At 45.7% G+C, this 15,217-nt stretch overlaps 1 protein-coding gene across 3 annotated transcripts in view; it reads right to left on the bottom strand.

Annotated features, from left to right (window-relative positions):
* The window catches only part of ALS2 (alsin Rho guanine nucleotide exchange factor ALS2), a 100,893-nt gene that overhangs the window by 75,213 nt on the left and 10,463 nt on the right, over positions 1 to 15,217 (bottom strand). For 2 of the 3 annotated variants that reach the window (XR_008596575.1, XM_054972525.1), the window contains exons 2-4: positions 8,969 to 9,061; positions 5,926 to 6,080; positions 4,064 to 4,983 (exon numbers count right to left, since the gene is read on the bottom strand). Coding sequence is in view for 2 of the 3 variants with exons in the window: in XM_054972525.1 (XP_054828500.1) it covers positions 4,064 to 4,983; positions 5,926 to 6,080; positions 8,969 to 8,988 (1,095 nt within the window). In the remaining variant the exon portion in view is untranslated. Of the gene's footprint in view, positions 1 to 4,063; positions 4,984 to 5,925; positions 6,081 to 8,968; positions 9,113 to 15,217 lie in introns of all 3 variants that reach the window. The other variant, XM_054972526.1, reaches the window with a different exon arrangement.

Below are 15,217 nucleotides of genomic sequence, written 5' to 3'. Positions count from 1 at the left end.
TTTAAATTTTGATTAGATGCTACAATATGTTTGTTTGTTTATTTACATTTTAACTTGCTAATTCTTAAAAGTTTCGCTTCCAGTCCAAACAAATTGAAGCCTCCATTTTTTTATTGGGCCAGTTGCTATACTCACTACCTCACTGTAGAATAATAAAAATTAACCACTGACACTCTGACAGCTAGACAGACATTCAACATTTTCAGGGTTTCAGACAAGATTCAAAGGGAGCTAGAAGAATGCATCACATTAAAAATCGTCTGAAATTATGACTGTCTCCAAATTAAACTAATAACGAACTATTTCTCACAGTCTCCAAAAAGTTCCACAATCATTACAAAGCTTGTATATCCCTGGACTCACATACTCTGCTTGTTTACTTCATGGGGGTATGGGCGGGGAGGAACTATGTGCATGTGGACATTAATACCAAGTATTACTAGTCAAGTGATGTTATCCCTCATGTTTCAGGGAAACGGGGGCAATTTTCCAACAACATTCCAGGTGCAGGCTATCACCAGAAGAGGTTATTTCCTCATACTTGTCTTGAAGAAAACAAGCTACTGGCATCGTTTTTCAAGAGCATAACCAGCAGCCACTCAGGACTCTTCATTGGGGGGGGGGTCTTCCCTAGCAGTTCCCAGCATGTCAATAAACAACTCAATCATGTCTCAACTAAGCAAGCCTCAGTTCTTTTCAGGCCTTTTCAAAGCCAGACACTCTGAGAGGTACATGTATGTCTTTCTCTTGAAAAGCTTTCTTTCATAGAGGAACACTTCAGATAACTTTATACAGGATTTTTGGATACCGGCTAAAATTCCCAAGGAGGTAAAGATAGCCAACCCAATTAGACACAGACAAGATACTACTGCAACGAAAGAATAAAATCCAGTGCCTCTGTAATCCTTGAAGCATAGTTTTGGGGATCCAAGCCACATACAGAAGAGGGGATATGATATACTCGTGTGATAAACTATTGAGAAATATTGGGCTTCGAAGTCCCAACAGGAGGCCAAAGGGCAAAGCAAGAACTGCAGGTGACTGACCTGCACTTCCCTAGACTGATCATCACGCACGACACGTCTAACGCACATATACAACTGCAGCTAGGGAAAAAATCCTCAAACTGCACTCGAAGTGTAACACACAGCACAAGGCTATTTACAGTAAGAAACAAAGACGGGTTAAACTGAAATGGCCTTTCCACCAAGCAAAAACGTTTTGAACACATCATTACCAACTAGGGCAATCTAATTTTGTCACAGCCAGAGACCTTCACAGCACATCGCGAGAAGAGGTATTTATTATAAGGGAAGTGGCTTGGACACCGCTCTCTTCATTAGGGAAGAGCAAGGCTGACACGGCTCCTCACATAGTATCATGAAAGTATGTAGAATCACACCCATTCAGTGCCATGAGACTAATGAATTCCTGGAGTCTTGTTTAAACCAGGAAGGAGACAAGATCAAACATTTGCTACCGTACAATCAGATATGCTTAAGGAAACTGGAATGCTTCAGATATGTAAGGCAGCATGGATCCTCTCCGTTCCCTTAGGCACTGACCAATCTATACCATGACACTGGAAGTACTGAGAACTGGACCCTGTGTTAGGAATTCCATAAAGATTGCAAAGTGTAAAGTGAGTAAGTCTGCCACACTGCTATAGATTTTCGGCAGCATTCTTTTTTGGAGTTTTTTAAAAATTATTATTAAAGACATAGGGGAAGTACCTAGAACAAATATTTCCTGGTGTAAACCAGGGCTTGCCAAATCCCAGTTACCACAGCAACATGGTGCCCAGGAATTTCACAGTGGTACCTAGTGTTTTCAGCAGTTACATATCATAAGTGCTTCTTGTTGATTCTCAGTAGAAGTATAAAGCTTGTTTAGGTAGGAGGTAGGATAGAGGTCAGCTTTTTGTTCTGATGACAAAAGGTTACCTCCTATTTATTCATATGCTACAATAGTTTTGTTATAGCTTTAAAAAAATGACAAGAAATCATGAAGAGTTTATGATTAGGTTTTGTGGTAGCGATAATTAAACAATGTGATCAGTAAAATGTAAGTCCCTGAAGGTTAAAAATAAGTCTGGCTCCTAAAGTTTTGGGGTGGCTCATATAGCCGAAGAAATTTGTCAAGGTCTGGTATAAGTCATCCACCAAACTAGAACTTCAGACTGAAAACTATACTGGAAAACATGAAATGATTAATGTTTAACCCACGTTTGGCAGAGGCAAAGCACATATTAGGCACGTGCAAGACTCATCACAGAGCTTTGTAGCATTTTAGCTACTTTCAAAATACGAAGGATAAAAAAAATTCTGTACCAAAACCAGCGCTCACTTGCTAAGACGAAATCATTCCAGTTAAGAGGCGAAAGGAATGCACTTAAATATTACTTCACATATCCTAGAGTCCACATATCCTAGCAGTTCTGTGGTTAAGCCCAAATTAAGCTATTAGTCTGGTCCTTCAATTTCACACTTTAAAACAAGACAAGCAGACATAAAATAATGTGCACTTAAAGCAACCAAGACTGTGAAGAGGCAGCATGGCCTTTATAGAATACTGATCAGGAGATTGCACCAGCTAACCACAGCCCACCTTCAGTGCTTAGGTGAACAAAGACTGCACACATCACCTGCAGCAGCGCCTTTCAATGTGTGTTCCAGGGAACCCTGGGGTGCCTCATAACTTTATCAGAATTCATGAATCTGAAAATCCGTTATGGAGGAAAGGGGTCCCCGGAAGACGACTGTCCCGTCACTACTGCTCCCCTCCCGCAGTCTGCACGAGCAGAAGCACGTTTAATTGACTGCATTATCCCTTCAAAGCAGGACAACAGCAAGATCGACAGACCCAGCCACATACGAACCAAGTGGACTTCGTTGCAGAACCCACTGTAACACGCTGGGGTTTTGTGGCAGGTGCGCAAAGGTTCAATCCCAATGCCCCAGGATGACATCTGGGTGGTCCCTGGACTTAGGCCCCCCGCCCCCCCCCCCCGCCCACCCCATCCATCCAGCAGGGCATCCCCAGAGTCCGTGACTTATCACCAAGCCTCAGGAGAGAGACCACAGGCCGTCCTGAAGCAGCCAGCAGGCAACGTCCACGGAAGGGCAGGTGACCAACTCCCTGCTGATGTTGCCAGGAGCCAGCCCCGGTGTGCCTTGGGCAGACGGCACCACCACCACAAGGCACACGAGGTTCCCATGAGGCTGACTCACGAGATCTCCAAGCAGCAAGAGGAACGGAACCGCCCTGGCTGAGAGCCCCATGCGGTAGAAGGGGAGTGCCCTGACACTGACTGTCTCGATGCTCCACCCCACCCTGTCTCTGGAGCAGACACTGGGCAACCGGAGTAGGGCAAGGCGAGCCCTGATACCTGTTCAGCCTCTGCAATGGGGCCTCAACTGCCAAGAGCCAGAGGGGGCAGAGCCTGAAGAGGAGGCTGCCCTAGACGGCGCTCCAGCTATGGGCCACCAGGCCTGGGGAGCGGGAATGGGGAGGTGGGGCTGGGGGGGAAGGCGAGGGGGAAAGGGAGCTCTGAGCACAGGCTGGGCGGGGGGCAAAGCAGTGGGGACGAGCTGGATGAGAGAGCGGGGGGAAGTGCGCTGCTGCCTTCCGAGGGGGCTGCGAGTGCCCCCACCCTGCTCTCCCACTGCTGAGGCCTATGGGGGGTGCCTGAAGGGGGAAGTCAGGACGGGGGACGGCCGGGAGGTGGATTCTGCCCATCCTGACGGCTCACACACAAGCAAGTGGATGCAAAACCTGTTTCCAAAAAGCAGGAAGTTCAAAAACAAGAGAGTGTCAGGAAGAAACACCGTGCAAGTGGTTTTAAAAGTTCTTTTGGTAAAGGGAACTGCTGCAGCAAAACCTTCAAGGAAACCTTCGGCAGGAGGAACAGTTCCCACCTATATATACGCAAGACAGGAACTGGGCTTTTTCAGAGCCGCAGGTCTTGCTCAGAATTAATCCCCCAGAACTGCAAGAGTCCAAGAGCACCACAAGAGCATAGAAGCAGCAGCAGGGTAAATATCAATCCAACAGAAGCAAGTACCTGTTCAAGTTCTGCACTGATTTGCTTCTCCCCACTTTCCTTCAACAAATGATCCGGAAGGCCCCCCACGTGTGGCTTCGAAGCCATTCTGTCCCTTAGCAAAGGATTTCCTGGGCTGGAAATGCCGCTGTCCTCCTGGCCGTCACTGTCCGAACACACACTTGCCACCTCATGCTCTGCCCCAACAAGCCCCTGTTCTTCCGCAAGGGCTTTCCGACAGTCCTCCTCTTGGCTGCCCGTCATGCTCTTCCCATCCGCAGTTTCCAAAGAGGAGGAGGAGACGTGGCTTTCTGCTTGGGAGTCCGCCAGGGCCACCCCTAAAGGGCAGCAGTGGCTATCCGAGATGATGACGTGATCTTCTTTGTCAGTCATGGTAATTAGCAGCTGGCTGCAATGACTGCACCTCTCCGGGATGGGTTTCATGTCTTGGGCAGGGAGGCACTGAACCAGAGCCAGGCTGTGATGGGCCCCGCAAGCGATCTGAAGCACAACCCGTCCGGCCAGGTGCTCGACCTTCTGGGGTTTGGTCACTGGGGAAGTCGTGGCGATGAGTCCCACCTGGCAGCCACTCCCCCAGGCCCATATCTCTCTGCTCAGTGAGAGTGCCAGGGTGTGCTCCTCTCCACAGGCCAGCTGCAAGATCTTGACGGGCAACAGAGGGCGAGTCTCGGAGTCGGAAATGCTGACAGGGTTTGGTTCAGGGATGGAAGCCTGACCGGCCACAGCGCACTGGCCGGCAGAATTCCCCCCCCACATGTACACCCCGCCACTCTCAGTCACTGCTCCATTATGGAAGCTGCCAGCTTCCACATTCACCACATGTTGCCCACTCAAAGCCTTTTCCAAGATGGGACAACGGATACACGTGTCCTCCAGCCCAGCTTTCCAGGGAAGGTTTCCAAAGCTGTAAACTTCACCACCTGGAGAGGGGGGGTGGGGGAGAATCCAAAATGAAATTTCATAAAATTAGCAAGAAAAAACAAAGATCGTGTTAACATGGAAGTGTAATATAAGAGTTCCATTATTACATGATTAGCTGACTAATGCACTAATTATCACAACTTGGAAGGCAAATGTACAGGGAACTCATTTGGCCCAAAGCACGGTCCTGTGGCTGTTTCACTAGCAGAGGCCGATCTTTCGCCTTCCCCATCAGCCCCCAGTAAACCCCTCTTTCATTTCAGAAGGGCATTGCCAGAGGTCAGGGGACCCTCACATGCATAAAGAAACACGCCGAGGAAGGAAATATGGTAGGTTAAGATCCCCCTTCTTCTGTCAGCAAAAGAGTTTCTAGCATAAAAGCCTACACAAAACGAAGGCAAAGTTTTGAAGAAGTCAGGCACAATACTGCAAATTTCTTTAAGGGAATACGTGGCCATTTTTTTATCTGCATCCATTTATTAACTACAGAAAATTTAACCATGCATCCATTTATGCAACTTCACAACTTATCTGTATTTTTAAGCCTCCACCCAATTGCTCTATCTTGTGCCCCAAGAGTGTCCCATGGGCTCTGTTATGGGAAGCCCACACAGGTACACTTAGTGGGAACCTATACAAAACCTTCTCTGCAACTGCCCTTAACCTTTGCTATTCACTACCCATAAGCTCCACTTAGCCCACCTTGCTACAGGCCTCCCATCCTCAACCTATTTATTCCTGGGCTTTAACTCTGTCGATTGTATCTGTTATTGTATCCGTTGGGAGCTGCCTTAGACATCTGTCATGGAAAAGCAGAAGGAAAATGGCTGAAATAAACAATGTAGAAAAACTACGGTTGGCACTACTTGCTAGTACATTTTCACCAATGGAAAATCCTCCAAAATGATGTAGATGGTCTAAGGATAATCATTATTCCATACCAACTGATAGAAGCACGCCATGGTTTACTCCAAGTGCTGCCTGCAATACGGTCTTTCCACTCCAGCCAGGGAGTCTTTCTGGTGTTGGACAACAGCAGCCAGCTCGCCACGTATACACCAGGCCCCTCTCTCTCGTGCCTTCTTGCTCTGATGAGCTATTTAGAAAGCAAAAATAAATTCACGCAGCTTAAGACGTCCCTACATACAGGTTGTACTGATCTCTCTCCCCCCCACACACAAACACACACACGTTATTTACACTTCGTTATCTGTAATATATATTACCCATAGATAATGTCAAGCAATCGATCAAAAATGCCTCCTAACAGTCCCCATGACCTCACCACTGACTAATGGAAATGTGGAAAGAATCCACTGTGCTCGTTTCTCAGCCTCCCCTTCCAAACGCACAGCCAAGATGCAGAAGCCTCAGGGGTCGGTGGCCCTGGAGCCAGAAGCTGGCTCTCGTGGAAGCCGTCTGAAGAGGAGCTAAGTTTTCAGTTCCAACCAAGCGCTAACAAAAACGCAGGTGGGTGGGAATTCTGTACAAGCGCCGTTCTCTTTGTCCTCTATACTTTGGATCTGAAGAAGATGTCACAGTTTGAGTAGTTCCATCATATTATTGATCATTTATGCTGAGTGTGCCCTGAAGTGATTTATGGTCTTAAAGGCACATGTACAACATATTAAAGCAAGCCTTGCACACAAGTTCTCAGTTCTTCCAAGCACCAGTTTCTTTTCTTTTTTCCCAGGTCTGCCTGCCCAGATTTAAATGAATGCCAGTAATTTTTTACTACAGGCTAGTTTTCTGGGGAAGCCTGACGTGGTGCCACAGTTGCATAAGCGCCGGTGACTTCCAGACTAGACTATTGTTGTGGGACTGCCTTTGAAAAGTGCTTGGAAATGTCAACGGATATGAAAATACCTGGTTACCAATGAGACGAGTGGCTTCCGGTGCCGTTTCACTGTCTTCCGGTCTGCTTCTGGGCCCCAATTTAAAACATTGGCATTGACCTTTAAAGCCCTAAACTGTATGTCCTTATATACAAGTACTGTTTTTTCCAGCACAAACCTATCCATATACTTAAGTTGTCGAAAAGACCCTATTCTCAGTTCCCCTGCTGGTACAAACTGGGCAGGAACTATACATGATAAACCTTTGCAGTACCGGTAACAAGACTTTAGTGTTATCTCTTCCATGTTTTGGCCAATCTCCTTCAGTTTTATCAAGAACGGTTAAGGCAATTTTGTTTCAGCTGGCTTTACATTTTGGTTAATGCTGATTAGGAAAGGTCTTGTTTTCTGTTGTTGCTTTCTATGACTGTGTATGTGTGACCCCACAGGATTTCAATGCAAGAGACATTCAGAGGTGGTTTGCCATTGCCTGCCTCTGTGTAGAAATTTGGGCATTTCTTTGAGTAATTTCTTCACATGTAATACAGGTAATGTTGTTTATTTAATCAAGTGCCAGTGCAACTTACTGTATGTTGGAAATACAACCCGTGTGATCAGGCTGAGAATACAAGAGCGCCTCTCACGTATTCCGGGAAATGTACTTAAAGCACCCTTGGTTCTGCATTTCTCACAAGTAGAACATCATGACAGGGACTTGCTTTTTACTGTATTATACGTCAGTAGGGTATGCGCTTCGGGTTTCCGATTTGGATAAAATACCCGAATCGGATCCGATTTTTAAAGATTCGGGAATCCTGAATCAAAGCTTCCCCAAAATTCGGGTTGCTTCAGGAAGCTTCGGAGCCAGTTTAAAGGGCCCTTTCCCTGCCTCTTGCAAGCAGCAGGTCTCTTTAAATGTCCCCACCCCTCTGAATCTTTATGGAGCATTCCAAAGCGATTCAAATACTTCTTCGGATTTTGGGTATTTCCAAATTTTTTTCAGGGTGTACACCCCTATACGTGAGAAGATTCACCAGTCCTGAATTTATTAGGATCTACTCAGAAAGGAGGTGTGGTAGATTTTTAAGTTAAATACTGTTTCCCTTTCCGGTTTAAATATTAACATGGATTTGTCTTGTTATTTGACTTGATTTAATTACGGTATGGGCATATTGTTCCGGCTCTTTAAATTTGTGAAGGAAGGGTTTTCCCTCAGCTGCTTCTCAGTATAATTAGACAGCTTCTCCTTTACTTTGCTGCTGCCCTGATGTATGCATGAGCATGAGATGAATTGGAAATGTTCTTGCTTTTGAATCATGATGTCCTTTGTAAATATATCAGAGAATCGTTCCTTATTAACTTTCAATATATTGTATAATTATGTTTTTATTGTCTGTGCATATGAATTGTTTTTTATATTGTGGTAATTGCCCAGAAGAAGGACAACAGAAACAGGACGGCAACACTAGTACCCCCGTTGCAGTTACACCTCAACTATGGAATATCTCCTCCTTGGAACTCGATGGACATTTCCCTTTGAATTTTGTATATTCAATTCTTCTATTGTACAATACTTGTAACTTGAGGCACTGTCACTTTATATTTATAAGCACTGGTTACTTTACCTGTATTTATTGATACTTATTGTAGATTAGCAAATTGCACTTTATTATTGTACTTGAATACTGCAGTATCATTGTAAGTTTGTGACCTCTATTGTTGAATGTTTGATTGATTTATTGTTGAGCCTCTGAGTTCTTTGTGGCAGTCATGTTATATGGTTCAATGAATACATGAGACTGAATACTTCTTTCAATATTGTTTATTATTTCGACTTTTGTTTAGGTTTTTGTATAGTTAGTTGTTCATGGTGCCTGTGCTGCTTTCCTCTGTTGCCTCTATGTAGTGACCGTGATATTCCCGGGGGGTGGGGGGTGTCTCTCATTCAAGTACGAACTAGGGCTGACCCTGCTTAGCTTCCAAGATCTGATGAGATAGTGCTAGCCTGGACTATCCACCCTACTGGCTATTTATCTGCTATCCACTGCCTAGATACACAAGAGCCATACGTTAATGGATATTTAACAAGCTCATAATTAGTTTCAAAAATCTGCAAAATCTATATAGGTTCAACATCATATAGTCTTACCTTTTCTCCTTTGAGTCCATTAGTTAGTAAGAATGCTCCACCACAAAATCATTCTTCGGAGAACAGAATGGGATAGTTATAAACACCATTAAGCTGGAAGTAAAATACAAGTTCATCAGCTGACACTTCCCCAGTACACAAACACTGAAAAGAACAAGGAAACAAAAGTCATCCCAGATACCTAATGAACGAACATCCATGCAAGAGTGGAATGTGTCAAAGCATTCAAACTATTTCCTAACAAGCTAGCAAACAAAAGCTCGGCAGTAAGACTGACTCCGCCCACCGGTCCTATGATAGGCCTCTATGCTGTCAGAACAAAAGCTGTTTGAAAAAGAACACGCCTACACCATTGGACTTTTCCAGTCAGCACCAGCCCTATTATTCGTTGCTAAAAGACCTGCAATTAAAGTTGCTGAAATCCTCAGAAGAGGGTTACATTCATTCAATGTTATCTTTTCTGAGAAAAACATTGTTTTGGACACTTGCCTTAGCTGACCAGTAACTAGGGCCAGATCTTATAACATCCATAAATGTGAGTGTATTTGCAAAGTAGAAAATACGAGCTATAGAGAAGCTGTTAAGGCGTCAGCTTCCCATCAGGACAAAGCTAGAGAACTACCCGAGTGTCACCACCTTCTCGTGACACCTGTGCCAATCCTGGGTAGCCACACTCATTGTCACAGGCCAAGATGGCATCCCTACAAGGCATGCATGCAGGTTTCCTTTCTCATGAGGGTCCTAAGGGTAATCATAAAATGAAAAGCAACTGTCATATTGCAGTTCTGTGCAGAATTACTCCAGTCTATGCCCACTGGTTCCAATGGACTCAGGCTGGAGCAACTCTTTACTGCACAATCACTTACACTAATAGCTGGGCACAAACTTTTTAAAAAGTAATCGTCTTTATCAGTGAATTCACACTAGAAACAGGATCTTGCACCTATAATTCAACTCCTCAAGTATATTACCACAAAGTACCGATTCAAGGCATATAGAAAAGGTATCCAAGGTTGGCTTACTTATTTCCCAAGCTGCCAGAGACTGCTGGACCCATTTAGTGCTGTCTGGATTTCAGCTCTGTATTCAGACTTATGCTTGTTTTCACAATTCTGTAATCCCTGCTGTATAGTTTAATTAACATCCCAGCCATTGTTTACATCGACTTACATGGTATAATCTGCCTGGAGTCTCAGTGAACTACAGATGAAGGGGAACCCCGACGGAGGAACTTGTGTTAAACTCCGTGTTTGTATGAACTCAAGACAAGAAGGAACAGCCACATGGTGCTTCCTGGCTATTGACTGAACACATTGTCAGTATTTATTATTGTATTCGTTGTGAGTTTACTATATTTAATGGAGTTATATTGTATACATACTAGCATGACTTAGGCTAAATGTCTGTGATTTATTTATTTATTTTATTCGACTTATATCCTGCCCTCCCCACGAATGGGCTCAGGGCGGCTCACATCATCATTAAAACACAATAAATTAATAGTCAACTTTAAAAACAGATTTAATAACTTATATTAAAATACTCCAGCACCATTATACGTAGACTACTTTGGATACTAATAAAAGACCTGCATAGGTCCTAGCTGTGGGTAAAACGCATAGCCGAGGGCAGTCACAGAAGAGGTAGCGATCTTAGATAGAATAAGGGGAGACACCTGCTGGTCCTCAACCAAAGGCCCGGCAGAACATCTCCGTTTTACAGGCCCTGCAGAACAGTAATAGGTCCTGCAGGGCCCAGATCTCCAGCGGGAGAGTGTTCCACCAGGCTGGGGCCAGGGCAGAAAAAGCCCTGGCCCTGGTGGAGGCCAGCCAGATGTCCCTCGGGCCGGGGACCACCAGGAGTTGTTTATCTGCAGAGCGTAGCAACCTGCAAGGGACGTACTGGGAGAGGTGGTCCTGAAGGTATGCCGGTCCCAGTCCATGGAGGGCTTTAAACACCAAAGTTAACACCTTGAACTGGATCCAGAACTCCACTGGACGCCAGTGCAGCTCGCACAGCACAGGATGGATATGCACTCGAACAGGTGTTCCTGCAAGAACGTGTGCCGCTGCGTTCTGGACCAGCTGCAGCTTCCGGGTCAGGCCCAAGGGCAGCCCAGAGTAGAGTGACTTGCCCTAATCTAGCCTGGAGGTGACCGTTGCATGGATTACTGTGGCCAGATGGTGGGATGAGCCAGTTGGGTGCCAGTTGCCTGGCCTGTCGAAGGTGAAAAAAGGCAGACCTGGCAATGGTCGTGACCTGGGTCTCCATTGAAAGTGTGGTGTCCAAAGAGATGAAATGTTTGTTGATTTTGTAGCACTTAAGCTATATTTATTAATATTTATTAACGCTTGCATTTCTTAATACAAGTTCCTTGGTGAGGGTTCCCCTTCGTCTGCAGTTCAGCTTCATACTGAGGCTGCCTCTTTGTCGTTCAGCTGGAGCCTCCGTGAGACAGGCGGACTAGAAATCAATCAGTAAAGAATATTCCATCAGCGCCCCCTGCCTTGACTGCACTTGACCTATGCAGTCATCTTTCAGACTCTTTTCTGCTAACTGCAGAACTCCAGCCATGGGTGTGACCTGGAGGAACTCACGTCACAAGCAGCCACACAGCATAATCCTTGCAATGTCACAAAGGAGACACACAGCTGAACACTGGGGACATGCACAACTGTGCACAACTTGACCAGCATTTTCTGCAACACTGCACTGATTTGAAGGCATGCTTCTTGAGACGCACGCTACTTCATTGGCCTAAAGACTGCGCTGCTGCAGCAAATAACCATTTGTGGAACAAATCCAGTCCACCCATGTCTCCATCTCAATTCAGCTACCTGAATTCTCAATCTAGGTCATTCCTGATGCAAGTCATTTTAGTTGTGTTTATAAGAACACAAGAGTGCTGGACTATGAGAACCAAAAGCAAGAATAAGGGTCAATTTTATGTTGTTTTTCCGCAAAATATGGAGAGATGCATGCTGCAGAACCAACTGGCCATTCAAATCAATTTCTTTCAGTACCATATTCCCTTAGGGCTTACTTTTAAAAAGTTTCAATACAGTGTTATAGAAATTATAACTACTACAAGCAAGTGAAGGGCACTTAATTTCACTGCATAAAACGTAACAACATAATGGATTCTAATGTTGTATCAAAATCAAAAAGAGTCCAGTAGCAACTTTAAGACTAACCAATTTTATTGTAGCATAAGCTTTCGAGAATCAAGTTCTCTTCGTCAGATGCATGATACAGAGACTGGTCAAATACAGAAGAGGAGGGAGGAGAAGAGGAGGAGAGAGAAGAGGCAATTAGGGGGGGGTGCAACCAAACTACTAGCAAAGGAATGTTTTGGTTGCACCCTCCCCCCCAATTGCCTCTTCTCTCTCCTCCTCTTCTCCTCCCTCCTCTTCTATATTTGACCAGTCTCTGTATCATGCATCTGAAGAAGAGAACTTGATTCTCGAAAGCTTATGCTACAATAAAATTGGTTAGTCTTAAAGGTGCTACTGGACTCTTTTTGATTTTGCTACCACATACTAACACGGCTAACTCCTCTGCATCTAATGTTGTATCCTAAATCATTAAACCTGTACTAAATAAAGGCAAACTTTTCTCTCTAAGGAGGAAAAAGGAAAACATCAAGAGTACTAACAGACCATTTTTAATCAGACTGGTGATAACAAGTTAACATGGTATGAGGAATTCAGTGTATGTGGATGCGTATTTCTAATAATAACATTATTAGAAGTCTCTACAATTCTCATTTGTTTTCAGTGTTCATTCTGAAAAATGTTCTTTCTTTCTTTTTTTTTTTTTTTACAAAATACCCAATTCCAGAGCATTTAAATCATCTAGACGGTTCAGCCTGGTGTCTCTACACATGGAACTGGACCCCACAAGCCACCAGTGGGAGGAGCTGGGGGTAGCAGATCTTGGCTGTGCTCCCCTCCACCCTCAGGAAAGTTCATTCCTAGGGTCAGCAGACATGCATAAATTCTAGCCTCTTCATGCTACAGCAAGGTTGGGGGTGACTTTGCCCCCTTCCTCAGTACAGCCCACTGACAAAATAGCTATATGACGCCCCTCATCAACTTTCCTGATATCAGACAGGATTGCTGGGGGGGAAGGAAACGAAAGCACAGATCCACATGACTTGCACTGACAGATTGCTACAGCCAGTCTGAGGCTTCTGTCCAGTTGCAGATAAAAGTTGCTTAAACTTCATTAACATCAAGTCAGTTAAGCAGCTTGCCAATGCTGCAGGATATAGCCAGATTCTCTAGGACATCCAACTTACATTCATTTCAGCAAAGATGTTAACAGATCATTACACATAATCTATACCAAACACTCTTGAATGCTCATTTCCTAGAACAAACGTCTAACATTAAAGCAAAACAAAACAACCAATCCCCCCCCCCACTTTTCTTGCAGTCTCCCCCCCCCCCCCCACCGTGGCAGCTTTTTGCATCCAGTGTAATCCTATCAAATAAATCCTAGGCGGTCACTTCCCAGACCGCTACTCACAGCAGCCCAGGTATGTTAAACGAAATTCATAAATGCTGCAATCTTTTTATGATTCAGGTTCACAACTGATGGAAAGGAAATATTACAAAGTCTACTTGCTGCTTAATAGCAGGCTTTGGGACAATGTGGGTCCTGCAGCTCTTCCTAGATGGCCCAAGGTCTAAATGCCCAACCCGTCTGTTAAGCCGCTTCTGCGTTGACTGGCATGACAAAACAGCCCCAAGGCAGGCCTTTAAAAGGTTTCTCCTACCAATTCATTTGCTTATGGAAAAACTCTCCAAGGGACTACGCTGACAACCCGAGATTCACTTACCTGGGAGTGAGTCTCCCTGAACTAAGTGGGGATTATTTCTGAGTAAGAATGCCCAGGGGCCGGGGAGGGGCAGGGCTCAGGGGCGGAGCTTCGCTGGTGTGCCAGACGAGATTAGACAGGTAGGTGGCAGAATGAGAACTGATAGACAAGCGCATCAAATACTTTGCTGCTGGTCTAAGCCGGTAACTGCTAACTATACCAGGCAAACAACAAATATGCATGGTTGAAAGAAGGGTAATGCATGCTAAGGAATGCATAGAAACTAAGACCAGATAGGTACATTTCACTTTAAAGAAACATTTGCAAAAGCTTTTACAACCACTCTTATTATTTCAACATTTACAAATAAAACCAAAATAAAATAACCACCCCCAAATTCTTCCCTCCCCCCCCTCCCCCAAGATGCCCTGGCAAACAGACAGAGCTTGCAGCGCCTCCTGAAGATCTCCAAGGAGAGGGATCCCCTCCTCAGAGAGGCCATTCCACAGAGCAGAGACCACGAGGGAAAAGGACAGGTGACCACGTCACCTAAAAGGTGGGACTGCCAGCAGATGGCTGCCTAGCAACCGTAGTTGGTACACAGGGATACAAGGAAGGAGGTGGTCCTTCAAATATGCTGGTCCCACATCATAAGCAGCACCCTGAAATGGACCCAGAAACAGACTGACATCCAACGTACCGAGCAGTGTGTGTGTGTGTATGTGGGGGGGGCGGTGCTAAGAGAGCCAACCTGCCCTAGTGCCGACATATCTTTCACTCACGTTAATGTAAGTTGGAGTTACTCTGGCGCAGCTCCCTGGGGGTGGCCCACTAGTCCTGCCTGCCAGCAGCCCATGGGCAAAAACCCCTCTGCCAGCATGGGACTGGGCCAGCCAGCGTGTCCGCCGAGAACTAACGGGCTCCCTAAGCTGCACCAGACCGGGAATGTCACACAACAGCTGCAGAAAGTTACACCGGGGAAAAAGACAGGGTCACCCACAGGTGCCCAGGGAAGGAGAAAGGTCAACCGCTTACCCCACACCTGCACACCGCCCCCCAGATGGCCCGGAGGAGCCCGGGGAGCCAACGATGGCTGCCATTAACCCCCTCACACCCCCTGTGGCTGCCCAGCCCCCTTCTCAGCACCCAGTCATGACTCTGCTTTTCATAAAGGGTGCTGGGGAGGAGCCCCCTCCAGGATGCCCCAGAACTCATCAGACACGGCATGCAGTACAGGACTCTGTCGCAGAGCTCTCTGCCCTGTGGACTTACAGCACATCACACCTTGCTGGCAGGGAAGGCACAGAGCAGGCACTCAGCAAGACCAGGTGAGCGCTTAGCGCTAACACTCCAGGGGGAGAACAACGTCCAGACTGTACGGCTAACCTCTCTCATTGCAGACCCCTACTAGGTACTCCTTCTCCAGC

The sequence above is a fragment of the Eublepharis macularius genome, chromosome 2 (assembly GCF_028583425.1).
Source record: "Eublepharis macularius isolate TG4126 chromosome 2, MPM_Emac_v1.0, whole genome shotgun sequence".
NCBI classification, from domain to species: domain Eukaryota; kingdom Metazoa; phylum Chordata; class Lepidosauria; order Squamata; family Eublepharidae; genus Eublepharis; species Eublepharis macularius.
Note: the sequence above shows the minus strand (reverse complement) of the source record. Positions and strands in the feature narration are given on the sequence as shown.